This window comes from Hemibagrus wyckioides, linkage group LG28, assembly GCF_019097595.1.
Source record: "Hemibagrus wyckioides isolate EC202008001 linkage group LG28, SWU_Hwy_1.0, whole genome shotgun sequence".
Lineage (NCBI taxonomy): Eukaryota > Metazoa > Chordata > Actinopteri > Siluriformes > Bagridae > Hemibagrus > Hemibagrus wyckioides.
This window is the reverse complement of record NC_080737.1, coordinates 15,494,333-15,516,421: the sequence shown is the minus strand read 5'-3', so window position 1 is coordinate 15,516,421 and position 22,089 is coordinate 15,494,333. Positions and strand designations below refer to the sequence as shown.

At 38.6% G+C, this 22,089-nt stretch overlaps 1 protein-coding gene across 4 annotated transcripts in view; it reads left to right on the top strand.

Annotated features, from left to right (window-relative positions):
- Window positions 1–22,089, top strand: part of LOC131348434 (mediator of RNA polymerase II transcription subunit 13-like) — a 90,751-nt gene that overhangs the window by 45,680 nt on the left and 22,982 nt on the right. For all 4 annotated transcript variants that reach the window (XM_058383373.1, XM_058383371.1, XM_058383370.1 and 1 more), the window contains exons 3-4: window positions 7,448–7,532; window positions 7,721–7,804. In XM_058383373.1, coding sequence (XP_058239356.1) covers window positions 7,448–7,532; window positions 7,721–7,804 — 169 coding nt within the window. The remainder of the gene's footprint in view (window positions 1–7,447; window positions 7,533–7,720; window positions 7,805–22,089) is intronic.

The window sequence follows — 22,089 nt, the reverse complement described above, 5'->3', positions numbered from 1 at the left end:
GCTTGGAGCTGTGCAGATATTATATTCAGTCCTAAAAATATTGTGCAAAAATATTTATGCTGATTTAGAGAAGTCATCAGTCTATCCGAGCGGAAGATGTTGACTTTCTTGCAGATCGTGTTGACGGATAAAATTTGTTTAAAGTGAAATTGAGTAGAAATGTCAGTTAGTAGTGCCAGTTTGAAGGCCTCCACATCCTCCCTTTTGTGAGAACTGCTCTATTATCCTCCTGTTAATCCCTCTAATAGCGGTCTTGCACCATTAGCATTTGAGGGGCCTCTTTCTTTCTCCTTCTCTCTCTCTCTCTCTCTCTCTCTCTCTCTCTGAATCTAGACATTTATCAGCTCACAAGCTTCCTGATCATTAATAAATCTGCAAGCACGTCAAGCTCAGATGTGTAGTAAAGTGCTAACAAGGTCTGATCAGTTCATTCAATCTCAATCGCTGTTTAATATAAGACCAAATGGCCAAGTGGTGTCTAGATTAGTGATAGGTGATCTGAGAATTAATCATTCTTTTTTTCCCCCGAACAAATCATTTATGTGGAGAATTGATTCGCAAGAAGGAATGAATCGAAACTCAATACGAGAACAAGTACAAGCTTCCGATGCTTCGACCCGTAGTCCAGTATAAGTTTAGTTTGATTAAAAAGGTGAATCACTGTTTTGTGTCAAAAACAAGAGATTCGTTGGGCACAAAATTCTTCTTCTTCTTCTTCCATTTATTTTTTTTTATTATTAATTTTAAATTTATTTATTTATTTATTTTTTACCTATTATTATTTATTCATATTATTATTAGTATTATTTATTTTATTTATTTATTATTATTATCTATTTATTTTTCTATGTTAATTTAATATTATTAGAATATTATTTCACAAAACAGTTTGAAAATGAAAATGTTTCAATACGACATAAAAATAAAAGCAAGTTTCATACCCAATACACAAATACCAGAAAATTTCTATAGAAATATATTTTTTTCATTCAAATTCTTTTTATTTCCTCAGGTAACAGAAAACACTGTCTAGGTTTCTAAGCATTTTACAGGTTCTAAGAAGGTTGGATTGTATCTAACATTCATGTGCAAATAAAAACTATTATTTAAATAGGTCAGAAATGTTAACCAGAAAAAACAACTAATTTTCTATAATAATAATAATAATAATAATAATAATAATAATAATAATAATAAATTAATGGATTTCTTTTAGAATTGGCACAGTGCAGTGTATCAGCAGAAATGCACTATATGATTTTGACCTTTTCTTTAGAAATTCTGAGAAAATCTGAATATATTATGAACAATGTGAGTTTTTATTTTTACTTGCTAACATTCAGACACCTGAAAGCGTTAGTCACTGATTCCAGGGAGATTAGCAAGAACTGAAAAGATACCCTGTAAGATTTCTCAGAAAAGTTTTATTTGGGGAAGTGTGTCAGACTGTTAGAGAGAATTCAGAAAGCAGCATGCGCTTTAGCCCAAGCTTGCCCCCACCTCCACCGCTTAAATAGGCTTCAGGAAGCACGCTGGCGTCAGCTCTGGGGCTTCTCTGGTCAATAGCAGCTTTGTGTGTGGTGACACACCCCCCCACCTCGAAGCTCCAGCTAGTGGCCGGAGTGAGGAAGTGCTCAGGGAGAGGATAGGAACAGCACGTTACGACCCAGTTCCATCAGCACGTGTTTGTGTCGGGAGCCAGATAACAGATGATACATATTTTGGAGGGAGAAAAAAATGTAGGGATTGGACACACATTAGCCTGACCTGTTGCATTTTATTTATTTATTTATTTATTTATTCATTCATTCATTCATTCATTCATTCATTCATTCATTCATTCATTCATTCATTTATTTATTTATTTATTTATTTATTTATTCAAATGTGAATCCTTGGCATGGATTAAAATTATTGACATCTTCTAGGCATAAAGCACAATGAGCTATCCTCTTGTCACCCCAAATCTGAAGCTGAGGGTGCCAGTACTTTAATTTTAGACAAAACAGAGAATGCAGACTTAAACACACAACAAAAATACCAAGCATTTATTCCAGCCTACAGACTACTTCATTTCTGTGTGGTGAGCAGATATAGGGGGGATGTGGTAGCTTAGTGGTTAAGGTGTGAGTTAGAATCCCAGGTCCATCAAGCTGCCACTCCTGGGCCCCTGAGCAAGGCCCTTAACCGTCAATTGCTCAGTTGTATAAAAAGGAGATAAAGTGTTAGGTGCTCTGGATAAGGGTGCCAGATGTAAATGTAATGTAATTTCGCTTACAATGACACAGAATGTGATTCTGTTCTTTAAAGTTGACCTGAAGGAGTTGTACGGCTTGAAGAAGCGAACGTTCACGAAAGCAAACAAAATAATCCAGACCTTAATCTAGAATTCAGCGTTGGGAGAAAATTGACTCCGGCATTACTCAAAAATGCTTAACTGTGGGAGGAACAAAAGCATGAAGACGCCGTACGACTTCTCTGTTTCCGATATAGATCAGCATTCTGAAACTCAGCCAACATCAAAACAAAAAAAAGTCACACACTCGATTTCAGTTGCTGCTTTATCCTGGTCTGGGAGGATAGTAGTAGATTTTATTATGATTTAAGATTTTTAAAGCACATTACCTAAGATGACAAAAAATCTAAGGGGAATAATCATAGCCATTTACCAAAATAACCCTGCAGCTGACTAACTGACTAATTAACTAACTAAATAAATAGAAAAAAAATTAACCTGACTTTAGTACAACCAAAGCCTAGAATAAAATTAAAAATGTAATTATTTAAAAAATATAGCAAAAAAAAAAAAAAAAAAATAGCACACACCAAAAAGTATCCTGGCTCAAATAAAATCTAAAATGTTAGATTTTAAAAATAAAATATTACAAATACAACATTAACATGACAAATAAGACATAGGCATTCAAAAGAATTAAATAAAAAACTTTAAAATGTATGTGGTAAATGTTAAATAATAATAATGATAATAATAATAATAATAATTTTATTATTTAATATATTATTATTATTATTATTATTATTATTATATTAAGACGATATTTATGTCAAATACAATTACAATTTACATGTAAACAAAAGCGTTTTCTGTAAATGTATGTTAGCTTGTTATTACTGGATTTTTTTTTTTTGCTCTATGAGACCTGATCCAGCTTTTTCTGCTGATTCTCACTCAGATCCTGAAACAGAATATCCATTCAGAGCACTGCAATAAATGTACTCTCTCTCTCTCTCTCTCTCTGTCTCTCTCTCTCTGTCTCTGTCTGTCTGTCTGTCTGCCCCCCCTTTCGCTCTCTCTGTCTCTGTCTGTCTACCCTCCTCTTTCTCTCTCTCTCTCTCTCTCTCTCTCTTTTGCTCTGTCTATCTGTCTCTCTTTCTCTCTCACTCCCTCTCTCTCACTTTCTGTCTGTCTGTCTCTCTCTTTTGCTCTGTCTGTCTCTCTCTCTTTCACTCTGTCGTTCTGTCTGTCTGTATGTCTCTCTCTCTCTCTCTCTCTCACCCATGCATGCTTTCAAACTGTATTCCTTCTTCTTCTTTTTTCTAATGCTCTCTTTAAAGCGCACAAGTCAAACACCGAGAGCCTGGAAGTGAAAATCGGTTAGACGCTTGTCAGAATGGAAAGGTAAAGATAGAGCTTTTTGCACAAACGCCAACTCGAGCTGCGTCTACCTATTTTGCAAGCGCACAACTCTAACAGATAGTGATCTGTCACGTTTTTTTTTTTTTTTTTTTGTTCCCCTCCTACACAAAATACACAAAAAACCTCAAGCAAAGAAAAGGCGTAACCAGTCCACCCGAACAGAGCCGTGCTATTCAAAATGTTTATTAAGCAGAGGAAACAAGGGATTGGCTTTGACACGTCTACGTGTCGGAGACGTCGGAAATGTAATTTGCACACAAATCACTTCTACGTGTTATATCTAGAGCGGTTAACAGCCAAACAGGCATGCTTTCTGGAACTTTAGCACATACGCAAAACCCACACACATGTACACACACACTCACATGCACGCTTGCACACTCGCCGGTGCTAGCAGCACACTTTAATAACACAGAAGTGAAACTGTGTTGCAACCTCCTTCTGCACTGGCGCCTGACGTGGAGGATTTATCCGTCCAGTTCAGTTCCATGCTGCTGTCTCCAGATTCTCTCCGGGAAGACGGAACTAAAGTCGGTGTAGGATTTGAGATGAGTCCATAACTGGGGTGCAAAAATAAAATGGTCCCAGAGCTGGAAGTAACAAATACACAAACCTGTGGTGACTAGTATTCATGAGAATGGCTTTTAGGATGTGCCAAAAAAGTGCCAAAAAGTGCCAAAAAGTGTCCACGTCATGCCAGTCACATGTGAGCCTCTCATAGGGGCCGCGGGTGTTGTGTATGTGTTTATGTGGTAGCTTAGTGGTTGAACCACTGATCAGAAGGTTGTGAGTTCTAATCCCAGGTCCACCAAGCCACCTCTGCTGGTCTCCTGAGCAAGGCTCGTAACCCTCAGTTGTTTAAAATAAATTGTACGTCACTCTGGATAAGGCCATCTGCCGAAATGCAAATGTATGTTCTGGGTTCATAGCTGCGGTCATTGCTCAGTGTCAGCAGAAATCCAGGTTGTTGAGCTATTATATGTGATTTTAATATGACTAGTTTTTATTGGTGTGTTCAATTGGATTGCACCACTAGCAGAGTTCACTTGCAGTCGAATGTTTTGTCGTGGATCTGAGCACTATTGCAGGGTTCGTATAGGCAGACACCCTCATCCAGGGTGACTTACAAATTTATATCACTTTTATACAAATGAGGGCGGTGACAGCTTGGTACACTTGGGATTCAAACTCACAACCATCTGAACAGTAGGCCAATGTCTTAACCATTAAGCTACCACACGTCTAAACCAGACCAAACCCGAAGGAGAAAACGCAGCAGGTTCCGAAAAACAAACGCTCCAGGTGTGAAAACATCCAAAGTCAATGTCAACCCAATGACACCTAAAGCGAGTCTAAAAGCAGGGGCCAATTTTATCTCACTTTTTATGTAGGACATGAATTTCAATTGTTGTGCGAAATGAAAAGAATGTACCTGTCTAGCCAGAAAAGAAAGAAAGAACGAGAGGAAAACTGGTAAGTGGTGGAGATCATTTTAAGACAGAGCTGCAGGTTAAGTCATGCTAGACCAGCATCGTGTTGATAAGCTAACATGATATCGGTCATATCACATGGATCATATTACGTATTACAGCGGTTAATAAAGAGGAAGTAGATGGGCAGAAGGGTCAGGTGCAGCTTCCTGCTTCGTGCCTGGGATCCTAGAATCACCTCAAGCTCTGTCTTCCTCATACATGAGCTCACTGAGGCACTGTGATTGACAGGACAGGACATAGCGCATGCCGTCCCTCCTACCAGATTTTCTCCCTTAGAGAGAAAATGTTTTGAGAGTGATTTCTGTAATAAGAATGATATAGCGTCATTGTCGTGCGTTATTGCTCAAGTGGAAAATCTGAATAATGTGCAGTGTGGATTTGAGTGTATTGGCAGTTTTATTGATTATGGAGAAACTGACAAAACATTACAATTGTACGAGCGAGACACGGTTGCTTTTCAGCGAGGAACTGGTGTATTTATATCATAGGGACGAGCGTGAGGCGTTCTGTTGCTAAGCAGTTTTGCTAAGCAAAGTTTCATCCCATATGCTCGCTTAGCTCCATTAGGCTACTAGGGTTTGTGATTTTTGCCTAATGTGTTGTGCTGAATGTTAATTCAGGACGGTTCAGGGCGGAGTGAGATGACGACTCGGCATTAAGGGCACGTGAAAGAGAGAGAGAGAGAGAGAGAGAGAGAGAGAGAAGGGAGGCATAGAGGATCTGTGAGAGATCATGATGAAAATCTACTGTGGAGGGAGAAAGAGAAGTGTGTGTGTGTGTGTGTGTGAGGGAAAGATGAAGACAGAGGCAGCAGGAGTGCTGGAAGCAGCGGAGGAAGGCGGGAGGGGCGGCATCGAAAAACGAACGTTGAGGATCTGTGTGTTCTTGCTGGCCGTGTTGCCATGGTTACAGGGGAATTCTGGCGAGTAAGGAAATTTCATTCACTGTGGCGTGGAGAGGGGAAAAAAAATGGAGGGAAATATCAACAAAGCCAAAAGAACATGACAACCCTTGAGCCACCTTCAGAGACATGCGTGTGTAGCAACCCTTCCTTGGCCCCTCCTGGCCACCCGCTGTGTGTATGTGTGTGTGTGTGTGTGTGTGTGTGTGTGTTCATGCATATGCTTTTATGCATATGCACCTAAATGAGATATTTGTCTGAATATGCTAATCTCTGTATATTTATGCAGACCCTGGTGTGTGGTGGTGCTTGTGTTTATCATTTCGTGTGTATCATTGTCAGGCTTTATGTGCCTGCCGCCACCCTTTAAGCAAACACACACACACACACACACACACATACACATACACACGCACACACACAATCAGCAAAATGCCCTCCAGGTATAGGCTGGACAAAAGGACCTTTCCACTGCATGCACACACATACACACACACACACACATACACGCACACACACACACATACATGCACACACACACACGTGTGTTTGTTCACAGCTAAAGATTCTAGCTGTGTGTATGTTTTGGTTCGTATTCAAAGAATAATTGTTCTTGCGGATTATTATTATTATTATTATTATTATTATTATTATTAACAACAACAATACTACTACTATTATTATTAATAATAATAATAATGAATAAATGAAATTCTTAAAAAATAAAATGAAACCAAAAACAATCAAATTATATATATATATATATATATATATATATATATATATATATATATATTATAATAATTATTTAATAATACTAATAATTATAATTGCTATTATAATCAATAATATATATATATATATATATATATATATATATATATATATATATATAATTATTAAATATTAAATATATATTTATTATTTATTGAATAATTATTATAAATCATTACTATTAACATTTTATCATGTAGACTTATATGTGTCAGCAGCACAGGGTGTGTTTTTATGCCACAAAGACTATACAAAGCCTATTCACTCACTGGTCAGGAACATCTGCATACCTGTTTGTTCATGCAATCATATTGGCTGCAGCTCAATACATGAAATACAGATCAGGAGGTTGAGCTGTTTCGAGTGTTACGGTAAATGCCGATCTCAGAGACAGAGCAGGTTCGAGATTTTACCCAGAATGGTGCGTAAAACAAAAAGCACCCAGTGAGCATCAGTTCTCATTAACAGTTCTCATTTGTTGAGGAGAAAGACTGGTTCAGGCTGACAGGAAGGTAGTGATATAGTAGAGCAAACAGTCACTCTTTACAACCGTGGTGAGCAGAAAAGTATGAAAAAAATGAAAGATACTAATCGTATTATTGTGTGTTCTTGTGTTTGCAGTGGTAGAAGAGGGACTGTGGGAATGTGGGCTTTCCTACGAGTGCAGGACACTCCTCTTCAAGGCTGTTCACAACCTACTGGAACGGTAAACACACACACACACACACACTTTTTTCTCATGAATCGCTGTATACTCAAGTAGAGTTTCTGGCCCTAGTGGCTTTAAACCTCCCACACCCTGTGATTCATCACTAAAGCAGTTTGGAACTCATCACCACGTGGAGGTTAAAACAACACTCTTTGAGCTAATCTGCTCCTCTCTGTTGTTTCCAGGTGCCTCATGGACAAGGACTTTGTGCGCATCGGGAAGTGGTTCGTCAAGCCTTACGAGCTCGAAGAGAAGCACCTGGGCGCCAGGTGAGTGTTCGCCTCATTTAACAAGAAACATATCTTCAGCACAAGCAAAACAAACAAAAACACAGTTTGTTTTAAAGCTAACACACACACACCTCATCACTCCCTCAGTGCGCTTCATTTGCATATTGTCATGTAAAGGCATATAAGCGTGTTATTCCCCGACCTTTTCCAGAGGATTACAATGTTTCAGTTACACTGTTATAACTGAACGTCATGTCACACATTTTCTAGTTTTGGGGTTGTTTTGAGAATATTGTGAAGCTCCCATGAGTTACAAATGTGTGATGATAAACCACCAGTCCCTCACCAGCATCTCTTAGTCAAGTCAAGTCACGTTAAGAAGCTTTTATAGTCATTTTAATCATATATAGCTGATGAAATGTTTCTCCAGGACCCTGGTGCTACATAAAAGAAAACAGCATAGAGCTACAAAACAACTCAGAGCTGATTCTTTTAAAAACCAGATCTGTCTGTCTAGTGTAAAAACTCCTCTGTCTTGAAGACTTGCTTCATCGTAAAGCACCGGGACCCGGCACCCGAGGCTCATTATCATCTATAAATCCTAACTAAACATTACGACATCAACAGTTATACATTTGTCTTCGTTATACAATGCAAAAATAAAAGAAAGTCCTTGTGAATGAGCTGTTAAGATCAATCTGGTTCGGACCAATCAGATTACCACCGTTAATGTACTTCCCTTATAATTTACTGATGTTAACTACACTACACACCGATCAACCATAACATTATGACCACCTCCCTAATTTTGTGTTGGTCCCCCTTCTGCTGAAAAACAGCCCTGATCCATCGAGGCAAGGGACTCCACTAGATCTCTGAAGGTGTGCTGTGGTATCTGGCACCAAGATTTTAGCAGCAGATCCTTTAAGTCCTGTAAGTTGCGAGGTGGGACCTCCATGGATCAGACTTGTTTGTTCAGCACATCCCACAGATGCGGGATTGGATTGAGATGTGGGGAATTCGGAGGCCAAGTCAACACCTCAAACTTGTTGTTATTCTCATCAAACCATTCCTGAACCGTTCCTGGGTTTCGTGTGATTGTGGTTCTGTTGCTAAGCATTGAGTCATACACCTCATTGTTTCCCCACTGTACACGTTTGACCCTGCAAATGTGCCACTAAACCCAGGTACTAACCCGTTAGATGTGAAACGTTCCTCTACCCGGGTTAAAAGCAGGGTTTAGAGCGACGATAACTTAAGCGCAGTGTGAAAAGCGCTTATTTGTGTTAATCCTGTGGAGAGTTTAATATAATTCTAGTAAACCTCGGATATAACTACCGACTTAAGAGCTGTGTGGCCTTTTTTATTATTACTATTGCCATGCATTACAGCACAGTGGAATTCTTTTCTTTGCATTTCCCAGCTGAGGAAGTTAGGATCAGAGTGTAGGGGCAGCTGTGATACAATGCCCCTGGAGCAGGGAAGGTTATGGACCTTGCTCAATTGCCCAGCAGGTGCTGGGGCTTGAACCCTGATCAACAACCCAGAGCCTTAGCTACCACCAAAACTAAAGAGAGGTGCAATTGTGAGGCGGAGTTTAGTGAAAATAGAGGCGTGTCTCACAGGAGAACTGAAATCTGTGTAGGAATAAATGCACATGCACATTGTTTGATGCTGCGCGTGACAAAACAATAAGCCAGCGCTAATGCTGTTACCATGTTCAGGCTCTTAAGAGCAGTTCAACCCGAAGACATTTGATATCGAAATGAAACCGATCCCTTTAGCCACCGAGCTTTTGTTACTTGGTATATAATTATGTTTAGTGCTCCCTGATACGTTTCACACCTTTCCACTCAAACGTGACTGAGAGAAACGTGAGCTCGTCCCCGGAGATGAAACACTCGAGGTGTTTGTCTTCGGAGTGAGAGCGTTCCCCCCTCTCTCCGCTCCTCAGTGACAATCCTCAGCAGTGTAGTGTCACAGCAGTTCGCACCATGTGGCAGAGGAGTTTAGAGCGTTTAGTCGTCCCCTGGAGGCACCGGTGGCAACAAGTTCGCAGGTGGGGGTGCCACTCATGGCAGAGTGTGTGACGACGATGACAGTGTGTGAGGGGGGGTGGCGGCGAAGGGTGCCAGACGGTCCAAGTGTGTGAGAGTGCAAGGTGTGTGTGTGTGTGTGTAAGAGAGAGAGAGAGAGAGAATGGAGTAGCAGCTCATTTAATTGAATGTGACATGTTTGAGTCAAGATATAAAGAGGGCTTATTATCAAAACCTTACAACTGTGAGTTTTCCTTCTTTTGTGTAATGCTGAAATGAGCTCGCCTGCCTGTGTTGGCTGTTTTGGAAACCTTGATTAAACAAGATAGAGACTGTTCTCTGGAACTTTCAGGAACTGGGAGGAATTTTACTTGGAAATCCAGTTTAACACCTAGGATTAAAAAGGCAGGGTTGCCAGGTTTACACGTTTTTCAGCTGAACCTATATGGCAGTATATGTTTGTTACGGTTCAGCAATTTTGCATATATCAGATTATTATAACTTCATATTAATCCTTTAGAACGATAATACCCCGGGGTTAAGCTGGATTTATTCATGTTGTCTGACCGCTGATTCTTTTCCTCTGACAGCACACTCCTAGTGTTTTCATTCTTATAGATAGTCGTATGAGAACACATTAAGGTACGTCAGCATAAGGACCGTTCATAGAAACAAGTTTATTTTGAAATCCTGGACATTAAAATCAACAGCTTGAGATTGAAATGGAAATATTTGGAGTTGTCTGGATTTGTTCGATTTGTTTTCATTGTGCTATTGATATAAATGACAATAGCGTTAGAAGGATCCAGCTGGAAAAAAATAAATAAATAAAAAATTCGAGTGATATCCAGAGAGGTTTTTGTTTGTCCTTCTGTGAGAAAGAACACAAATGTGTTATTAGAGTTATCTTTTCTACTTAAATGTTTTTTTCTTGTCACACAATAGCTTCCTGATAAGACGGAATTGTTCGTTGTATCTTTCTCTGTCTCTCTCTCCACACACACACACACACACACACAAAAGCTTTTATAAGCTGTAGTGTTTCTGTCCAATTTTCTTCTCTATTTGAGCTTCTTTCTAGTAAAGCCTATCAAGAATCATTATTTTATTAGAACAGTATAAAATAACCATCATCTTTTAATCACATTTAGCACACTGGATCCAAAGCTTACATTTTTATTTCCACTGATTGTATCTCTCATGCTTTTGCGGAAACAAAACCGCTTTGTGAGAGAGGAAAGCCGAAAGGAACACGAAGGCAGAATTTTTTGAAGTGTGCTGGACTCGTGTAGTGGTTAAAGCCTGAGCAGATGTTGTAGCATGTGGAGGAAATGATATTACTTTTACTTCTTTTTGTTACTGGACTCAATCTGTCTAGAAAAACAATAAATCCAAAGAACGAAAGGAGAAGACGGACGTCTTTCAGTGATAGTTATTCGCAACGTTCATTAGAGCTTGTAAAATGATAACGAAGCGCTGCTACTGAGTTAGATTTCCCTTCCTGCCCCAGCAGGGTAAATAATAGTGTATGAGCGGAACAAGAAGCTGTGGAGACTCCTGACTGGAATGTAGTCATCACATCTAGCCAGCTGTACAGCATATGTAGATTTACATTTTCAGCATTTGGCTCTAATCCAGAGCGACTTACATTTATCTCATTATGAGTCTTGCTTGGCAGTGGTGATATTTAAACTCATGACCTTTTGATCAAACATCTTAACCATAGGGTTCACAGAGCATGTGGCTGAGACTAAACTGGACTGCACTGGACTGAGTGGTGAGGCTTTACAACATCGTTAGTAACTGCCTGGTCAGGATTGTGGTTAATTTAGCCTACGAGTGAGTATGGCTTAGTGGTTAGTACAGATGCTTCGTATCCTTTGGGTTATGGGTTTGATTCCCGCCCCTTCCCTGGGTGTGTGTGTGTTGAGTTTGCATGTTATCCCAGTGCTTCAGGGGTTTCCTCAGGGTACTCAGTCCAAAGACTTGCGCTGTAGGACCTCTAAATTGTCTATAGTGTGAGTGTGTGTGTCCTGCGATGGGTTTGCACCCCGTCCACAGTGTCCACCACCCTGAGTCTCTGGGATAGGGACCGGGCTCCTTGTGACCCCTGTGTAGGATAAGCAAGACAGAAAATGGATGGATGGATGGATAGAACCACATAAAATCAGATACAAACGAGTAGGAAAAAGAGTGTGAGGTAAGAAGAGTGAGGTAGCCGAAGCTGAAAAGCTGCCTGTAGTTTTCCTCCACCCGTGTTTTAGGCCACGCCCATTCGGGATTTATATCTGAATCCAGACACGGATATCTGGAGCACTCCGCAGATACGGATACAGACATTGACATGTATTCCCCTCAGTTCCACAATGTTATAGCATCACAATGTTATAGCGTCTGATAACATTCCCATAGAGCACAAAGGAGAATCTGGAACATTCCATGTGCTGGCTGGGTTTTAAAGAATATTTTAAGGAGTTTTTGATATCGTTCAATTAACATTTCTAATCTTCGCAACAGACACCTGTGCGCTATTAGAGTTTTATTTATTTTTTATCAACTTCCTTAAATAAAAAATCTCCCTTATGTAAAACCTTCTCCCCTCAGGTTAAGGCTGTTATGTGATATTTATTTTTTATCAATATTGTATGTTATTATTAAATATCTGAATTCAGTCCAACAAAAAAAATTTTTTATGTCAAATCAAATAAAAAGCACAAATGCACATGCTGAGGAGGCAGTTATGAAGAGCTCCGGGTTGCCAGATTGAATCGATAATTTCACCCTTCAGTCAAAGATTAAACCCTTTCCCAGTTGAGCGCAAATTCTCTCCAACTGGATTTAAAGTCTCAGCACAATTATTTGTTTCCAAATCAATTGGATCATAAAACAACCGGAGTGAACGAGACAGCGAGAAGCAATCTGGCAACCCTAATAGAAAAACACTCCACTGTGATAGTATACAGTAAATAAATGATGGAGTGAATGAAGCATGAAATGAAACATGAATGAAATATAAGAGAGAGGATAAGAATCGAGGATAAGAGGACTATCCTCTGTTCTGTCTCAACAACACAGCAGGGGGATCAGAACACGTCTCTCTTTCTCTCATTGTCTCCGTGTGTCTCTTTCGTCTCTTTTTTGCGTTTGAACAATAAGGACTGATGTTTATTCCTCAGCGGAGGGAGAGGATCGTGTGTTGGAAAGTGAAATTTTTTTTTTTTGCGAGGCTTAATGGCACTGTCGGAATGTTTATGTGCATGTAGTGTGTGTGTGTGTGTGTGAGAGAGAGAGAGAGAGAGAACATACATGCATGCAGGAGTTTTCTTTGTGTGTATATTGTATGATTGGGGAGGGATTGTGTGAATATCAGAACAGCAGTGGCGGGAAGCTGAGATTTGCTGCGCTTCCCTGCTGAGCTGCTCGAATGGGGAGAGCTCCGTCATTAGGGTATGGAGAGGAGGGGGATGTTAAACCCACCTGATTCTTCTCTGCTTTGACAGCTTTGTCTGTGCCACACTATCAGCTGCTGCGCCTCCTGCAGGGTCCAACACAGAGCCAAGCAGTGAATTATTGAGCAGCCTGAGAGAGAGAGAGAGAGAGAGAGAGAGAAACACACACACACACACACACACACACACATGCCATTCCTTAACACTGAGAAATCTGTATGCGCCAAAAATATGCACACACACACCACACTATCTGTCTGTCTTTTTCTCTGTATCTGAAATATTTTTTTCTTTTTTTCTTTTTTTAATTTTATGCTAGAAAAAAAAACTTATGCACATTCATTTTGGGATTTGTTTTCATTTATTAAACATTTTCACTGCAATAATTCTAACGTAAATTGTAAAACTTTATTTATACGCCTATAGTGCATAACCAACTAGACAACAATTGATAAAAGTGATGATAATATGAAAAAATATAATGGCTAAAATAAAATTTGCAATAAATAATAAAATAATAGCTCAACTAAAATAAAAAAAAAATTAAAATGTAAATAGAAAACATTTCTAAATATGGAAATAGAGAATAGAATGAAGTTATACATGACTCATGAATAAACTTAAAATGTAATAATAATAATAATAATAATAATGATAATAATAATAAGTATTATATATAATAATAATATGTTTTATAAATAAAATAATAATTGTAATCATATAATAATTCATGTAATAAATTCAAATGAAAAAAATCTGTTAAAATTTTAAATATAAATACAAATATAAAAATATAAATATAAATATATAAATTATATATATATATATATATATATATATATATATATATATATATATATATATATATGTGTGTATTTAAAAAATAATTAATTAAGATAATTTTTAAAATAAAATAATTAATAATTAGTTAATGATAATATTCATAAACACTTGTATTTGCTTCATAACTGAGGATCTTCAGTGTGAAAATGACTAATAAAGGAGTTATTAGAGGAGATAAATGATTAAATGCAAACTACTGAGTATGAATCGATCATTCAAATTCATATCTTTATCAGCATATAATTCACATTATGCTTTAATTTGTGTACAAATATTTACAATTCAGATTCAAATGATGTGTTATATTTCATCAGAAACAAGGCAGTTGTTATTATATATGGTCAAAAGTATGTGCACCCCTGTCCATCACTTCATACGGGTTTGTGGTTCTTTGCCAAACTCCTTCTACAAACTTTAAAGCAAAGGATTGTATAGAATATCTTTGTTGTAGCTTTTTTATTTATTTTTTTTATTTTTGTACAATTTCACTACATGACAATGCCCATGGGCACAAAGCACAGCGCTCCATGAAGATGTATAACCAAGATCGGTGTGGAGGAATTCAAGTGTCCTACACAGAGCTCTGACTCTGACTCAACCCCACTGGGACGAAATGAACTGCAAATCTGACGGCACTCCAGACTTCTTCTCACCCAACATCAGTGCCTGAAGCTTATTAACACTCTTCTTGGGGCTGAATGAACACAAATCCTCACATCCATGCTCTAGTGGAAATCCGTCTCAGAAGAGTGATCCTCCTTCAGAAGGGATCTGGAGGTTTTGGATGTTTAACAAACACATATGATGTAGTGTGTTCACAAACTTTTGGTCACATGATAGGAAAGCTTAACATGCATCACATGGAAGGTTTTTCTTTGTCACATAACATGATAGACATAAGGTAGTGGTGGTTCAAGTGGTTAAGGCTCTGGGTTGTTGATCAGTGGATTGAGGTTCAAGCCCTAGCAACACCAAGCTCCACTGATGGTCAATTGTGCAAGGCAGTTAACCCTCCCTGCTCCAGGGGCACTGTATCATAGCTGCCCCTGGGCTCTGACCTCTCAGCTGGGATATGTGAAGAATTGTGTAGCCATAATAAAAGCTTCTTGCCCTCAGATCTTCTTCTTCTTCTTCTTCTTAGAAGTGATTTGGTTCTTGAGTCCATAAAATGAACTTTGTGCTTGTTTTGTTGTTTCCATGTTCAACATTGAATGCCTTTGTCATGTCTCACTCCACAGTGGTGCTTAATATGAAGCTCAGATGAAATTAGACACTCAGGGCTTTAAGGATCTGTAGATTGGACTATGTGTTTTTCACCTTTTACTCGGGGGAATATACTCGCAGAAAAGTTCAAACGTCTTCAAAGTAAATGCTGATATGAAACCCATTTCTCCTCACTAAGACGCTCAGAGTTGTTCATAAGCAGCTAAAATCTGAAGGTGTTTATCATCAATCGCTAAAATCCTATCCAACAGAGGGAAAAACACACGTCTCATACTGGAAGCCAACAGAGTTCTGACTCATTTGCAGCCATAAAATAATTCATTTGTTTATACGGACTGAAAATGTGCCATAAATTGGATGTTTGTCTGTGTAAAAAGGGTTAAATTGAGTAAATAATTGTGATAATTAATAATCCTGTTTATCATTTGATATTTGTGCATCCAGGACATATCTGAAAGAACTTAACTGTCCAGTAAATACCACAAACTCAGCCTACATCTGTAGCAATTCCAGTAATGACTAACACAAATATTTCTCCATAATCCCACCCTGTGAGTCACATTACTAACCCGCAAACTCAATTACCCAGCATCCATTTCATTGGCAAGCTCCCGGATCAAAAGCAGGAGGCGCTGTAACCTCTGTAACGCTTAGTTAACTTTCATTCTCCCCCATTGCCCAGAGCGTGAGGACTACCAGCACATCTCTGAAAAGATGCCTCCTACTCCACCCCTCCTCCTTTCTTACCTCGCTTTCTCCATCCATCCCTCGCTCCCTCCCTCCTCCCTCCAGACCTCCTCTCCGCTGACTCTCTCTCTCTCTCTCCCTCCCTTTTTCCCCTCCTTTCTTTGTGTCTGGCAGTGCGCACAGCACTGTACGTTGGTAACAGATTGCATCAGACTCCCAGAGAGAGAGAGAGAGAGAGAGAGAAAGGTAGAAGTAGAAAGAAGACAAGGCAAAAGCCTTATAAAGGGATTGTGCTGATCAGGATAAACACGCTTTTAAATCTAAACACAGGACGCAGAGCATCGTATGTGAACAGAAGGAGCAGTACAGTACATGTGTTAGCCGTGTACTAAACAAAATACACACAAAAGTAATATATTACCGTTTTTACACCATGTTATGATTGTGATATGATTTAGTGCAGTTTGATCAAAACGATGCAAACCGATTAAAGCGATTAATAATTAATAATGATATGAAATAATACTTCTATTAACTGGTGTGCATAAATCCACTCACTGAGGGGGTTATTATAATAAAAGAAATATAGTCTAAAATCCAATAAAAAATTGATTTTTTGTGATTTGTGATAGGCAATTTCATGCTTATTTAATGATACATATAATCTCGAAAGAAAATGGCAAATTCGAATTTTTGGACGTGAGAAAAATAATTTTAAAAAAAAGGTAAAAATAAATCGTAAACAATTTAGTAAAGCAGTGATATGTCATGTTTAAGAATTATTGACATAAATTATTATAAATGTATAAATAGTATAATTATTGTTATTAATTAACCTATGTTTTATAATTTATGCATTATTATAAAATGTTATATTATAGTAATATAATAATAATAATTATTAAATTATTTAAATAAAATAAATAAATTAATTTAATACGGAAAATTTAAATAATAAATAATTTTAGTAGGTTTTTTTCTATCTATCTAGCTAGCTAGCTAGCTAGCTAGCTAGCTAGCTATCTAGCTAGCTAGCTAGCTAGCTATCTGTTTGTTTATTTCTGGCCATGTCAATGCCACACTTTACCAGCACACCTACAGACCTTATCTGGCTACTAAATACTATTTAATAAAAATCTTATTATGTTTTAAAATGCTTATGTTTTTAATAATGAATGAATTAATAAGACATTGTGCATTCTTGTCATTCAGACATTTTCTATTTTCAACAGAATTTGAACATTTTTCCCAAACACTTTGATGTTTTAAACACCGCTAACCCACAGAGTACGCCTTTACTGCACACAGTCATGCCTGCTTTTGATGTGTGCATGTGTGTGTGTGTGTGTTTGTGTGTGTGTGTGTGTGGACAGTTTTCCTAGCCTGCTTTGGCTGGGGGGAAAGGAATGACATTGAGACATTAGCCATCTCCTTGGCAACAGACATCGGGTGTCAGGCTACATCACGGGGTCACTCGGACGCCGAGCTGCTTAGCTGGCACAGGAAAAAAATACATTAGCCAAGTGTTTACTCATCTGAGGACAGTTTATTTCACCTTTTGTCTCCACGATCCCGTACACTGCAACGGATATATACATCTATACACTGTTTTAGGTTTTGGTTTAAGAAGCATCTTGCATTATTAACTGCCTCGTGCTTTAATCTAAAACAGGCTGCTAATTGACCCGGGAGACGCTGTGAGGAGATTTATTTCGGCTGTTGCCTTATTGACTAGCAACCACACACGCACACACACACACAGGCATTATCTCTAATCACTTGTATCTTATAAATATTATCATTATCTCACACTTATCTCTTATCTATTTTTACTTAGAGCTGGATTGATGGGGGGATGAATGGGAGCGGAGATAATCACCTCAGGAAAATTGTTTTGTTATTAATTTCATTGCTGCAATTTAGGAACTCATTGTGTGTAAACTTTCAATCAGCGTGCTTTTGAGGCAGGAATTACAATTATCTGTCATCTGTGTAAGGGTGTTCTACTTAATTTGCGGTATCAATAGAAATAATCAAGCGCAGCCTGTCGATCACAAGGAAGTGAGCAATATGAGAGAAATATCATATCGTAGCATCGAAGAAATTTCGACGATACGACGTATGTAGCACGATCAAAGTTTGCAGATAAAACAGCAGTTTAATGTCTTTTAGCGAATTTATGTTTAATGTCTACAAAAGTAAATGATTTAATGGAGCGACAGAAAATAAAAAAATAGTCATCATTAAAAAAAAAAAATTATAAATGAATTTTTTATCAAATAATTATTAGTAGTAATTATTACAAAATAATTATTATTAGTCCACTATATGAAATTCTAACTAAAAAAATTTATTATAACCACAATGTCTAAATTTTTTTAATGATATAATTTAACACTATATATATAAATGTTATTTCATCATAAATTCCAACCATAAAAGTGAGCTTGAAATGATTTGCTAACACTGACGCTAAAAACAAAGATTATTCATCCATGACTGAGAGTGAAAATCACTTTTCTGAAGTAAAAATTTTTCCCTGGGTGATTGTATTTGCCCCTTCATCTCCATGATGTTCAGTGTTTTGCCGTCTGACGCTATCGAGCTTTTTTTGTACAAGTATTTCGACGTCCTGGTTTTCACGCGATATGAAGCACAAGCTGTTTCATTTCTGATCAGGTTTCTGTTGCTCAGCATCTAACCATAACATTTTAACCCGGGGTGCTTAATTACAAGTGTAAAACATTCCTCTATCCAGGGTGAATAGCAGGGATTAGAATGATGATAACCTGGGGTTAAGCACAGTGTAAAAAGCCTTAAAGAAAGCAAGATCATGGCTTGACATGTCTCAGAGGAAGTACTCCTTAGTATGATGGGAAAAGTAGTGATAGGGTAGAAATTGGCCAAGACTTAATTACATACAAAGTACCTAGTAATTAATGATTTAATACGAGTTATTCTGTTACACACCATAGAACTTATTTTTGTAACTAACTTTGATATATGACTTTGCAAGGCTATCAAGGACCAATCAGAATGAACTATCTGCCATTAACAAATACATGTTTATCAATTTATCAATGCTGTTAGAAACACAAAGCAGCCTAAAAAAAAGGTCATTTCCCACCAAAAAACAGCTAAATCTTCAAATGTTCCCAAAATATTTCCAGTTACGCCAGATCAAAAGTCTGATCTGGACAACCGCAAGATGCTAGCAAGATCTTTATAATGCGTGATGAATTAATGTTGTGGAATTTCGTCTCCAGCTCTAACTCACCCCTGAGTTCAGGCAGGAGACACGAGACAGTCTCAAAAAGATTATTACAGCTTTGGACAGCTCGCTGCCTCGAAAGCTTCCTTCCTCTTTAATGCTATAACTATAAAAGCGCACAGTAGATAAGATTATATTTCTGACACATTATATTGCGAGTAATAGACTACGCCTTGCCCAATGCTGTTTAATCCCTGTAGGCGACTTCTAGTGGAAGTATATTGATTAGTGTCAGAATTTGGAAACAAAAGCCTCGACAGCGTACACAGGATAACCCATGAGTTTGGATGATGTCTCCCTCGAATCTGACACGTTTAACAGATTAATCAGATGGTGTTAATGAATTACACGCTTAATTTAGTTCCGATGAGAAAGCAGTAGTAGCCAGAAAATATGACCTACAGACCACAAGACAATTTATACATACCACTTTTGTCTGAAATAAACTACATGCTAGGTTTCATACTCCATATCTCCATTGCCAGATTAGCAAAACTAGCTAACTCTACTAGCTGTGTAAACTCTCCAGAAGCACCAATGATCTTAGATACATGTTATCCTCATTCATAATGTCTCTACACACAGCTAATGGGCAGATGAAAATCACTGTTAAAGGTTCCTCCAACAGGAAATTGGCGCTAATTGCTGGTCGGATTTAAAATAAGTGGGGAATTGATAAAACACCTGACCACATGTTTGTTTTCTCATTTCCTAGCGAGAGGCGAAAACATGATACTAGACAAATATACATAAGCTGTACATGACATGGTACACACACACACACATGCTGCTGTGGATGGTAAATGGCACGGTCATTTCCTGGCATCTCCAGCTGTGCAGTTTCTGATGGATTCTAGTGTGTTGTAAAATTGGGCCCAGTGCGAGTCTATTAATGCATAATGGGATTTGTATATTGCATGTAGTCATAATGTATACAGTGCTTCTGAATGCACTGCGTTGTTTTTTTCTTTCGAATATACATTCAAAAACAAGAACCGGTCCAAGCTGGAAATTTAAAAAAATATAGAGCCAGAAGTGGAACTTTCTCCTTCTGCAGGAACAAGACTTTTTGTTACCCGGACATGGTAGGTTGCTCAAGAGGTACTGTGTGACATGTTTATTGTCCGTCAATAATTTATTTTGGTCAGGGTCATTGTGGTTAAAATGGCTAAAATATTTATATTTTGGGAAATAGAACCAACTAAGCTCATTATAAGATACTGTAGTCAGAAAAATAATGTTCATGGTTCAAAACTGATCAGGTGGGTTGGGATTGGTCAAGTGTCTGTGGGAGCGTCAGTATTAGTCAAGAGTGTCTGTGTCAGTAGGCTGGAGTGGTCAAGAGTGTCTACGGGAACAGGGAGGACTGGTTAAGAATGCTTGCCGGACCAGGTGGGATTGGTCAAGACTGGCTGCAGGAACTGGAGGGATTAGTCAAGAGCAGGCAGGATAGGTCAGTGGTTCCTGTGGGAGCTGGAGGGATTGATCAAGAGTGTCTGCGGGATCAGGTGGAATTGGTTACGACTGTTTGCAGAAGTGGGTAAGATTGGTTAAGAGTGTCTGTAGGATTGGATTGGTTATGAGTGTCTGGAGGAGTGGGATAGATTGGTTAAGAGTGTCTGTAGGAGAGGGTTGGATTGGTTATGAAGCGTCTGGAGGAGTGGGTAGGATTGGTTAAGAGTGTCTGCAGAAGTGGGTTAAATTGATTAAGAGTGTCTGCAGGAGAGGGTGTGATTGGTTAAGAGTGTCTGCAGGAGTGGGTTAAATTGATTAAGAGTGTCTGCAGGAGAGGGTTGGATTAGATAAGAGTGTCTGTGGGAGTGGGTGGGATTGGTTAAGAGTGTCTGCAGAAGTGAGCTGGATTGATTAAGAGTGTCTGTAGGAGTGAGATGGATTGATTAAGAGTGTCTGTAGGAGTGAGATGGATTGATTAAGAGTGTCTGTAGGAGTGAGATGGATTGATTAAGAGTGTCTGTAGGAGTGAGATGGATTGATTAAGAGTGTCTGTAGGAGTGAGATGGATTGATTAAGAGTGTCTGTAGTAGCGGGTGTGATAGATTAAGAGTGTCTGCAGTATTGCTTAAGAGTGTCTGCAGGAGTGGGTTGGATTAGATAAGAGTGTCTGTGGGAGTGGGTGGGATTGGTTAAGAGTGTCTGCAAGATTGGGTAGGATTGGTCAAGAGTGTATGTAAGTATGCCTGTGGGAGTGGGTGGGATTGGTTAAGAGTGTCTGCAAGATTGGGTAGGATTGGTCAAGAGTGTATGTAAGTATGCCTGTGGGAGCAGGAGGGATTGATCAGTAGGGTCTGCAGGAGTGGATAAATTTGGTCAAGAGTTTCTGCAGGAGCAGGTGGTAATGGTTAAGATTGCATGTGGGGGTGTTTGGGATTGGGATAGAGTGTCTGCGGGAGCAGGCAGGATTGGTCAAGAGTGTCTGCGGGAGCAGAAGAAATTGGTCAAGAGTGCCTATGGGACTGGATATGATTGGTCAAGAGTGTAGGATTGAACAAGAGTGCCTGTGTGAGCGGGTGGGATTGATCAAGGTTGCCTGTGGTAGTGGGCAAACTTGGTCAAGAATGCCTGTAGGAGCAGGTGGGATTGGTCAGAATTCCATTGAGTGTAGGTGGGAGAGTGAATAAAAACCAGTCCCATTCACACCTTGAGATGACAGGGTTGTGTGATGCTGTTACCCATCAAGTTTTCTGTTAACAGCAAAGCTTTCATAGCCATCATAGCTTTTATCTGTTTATAGTTACACTTAATGTTAGAGAAGGTCTATGAAACGTCCTTTTGTCACTTTTAGCGCAACTATAA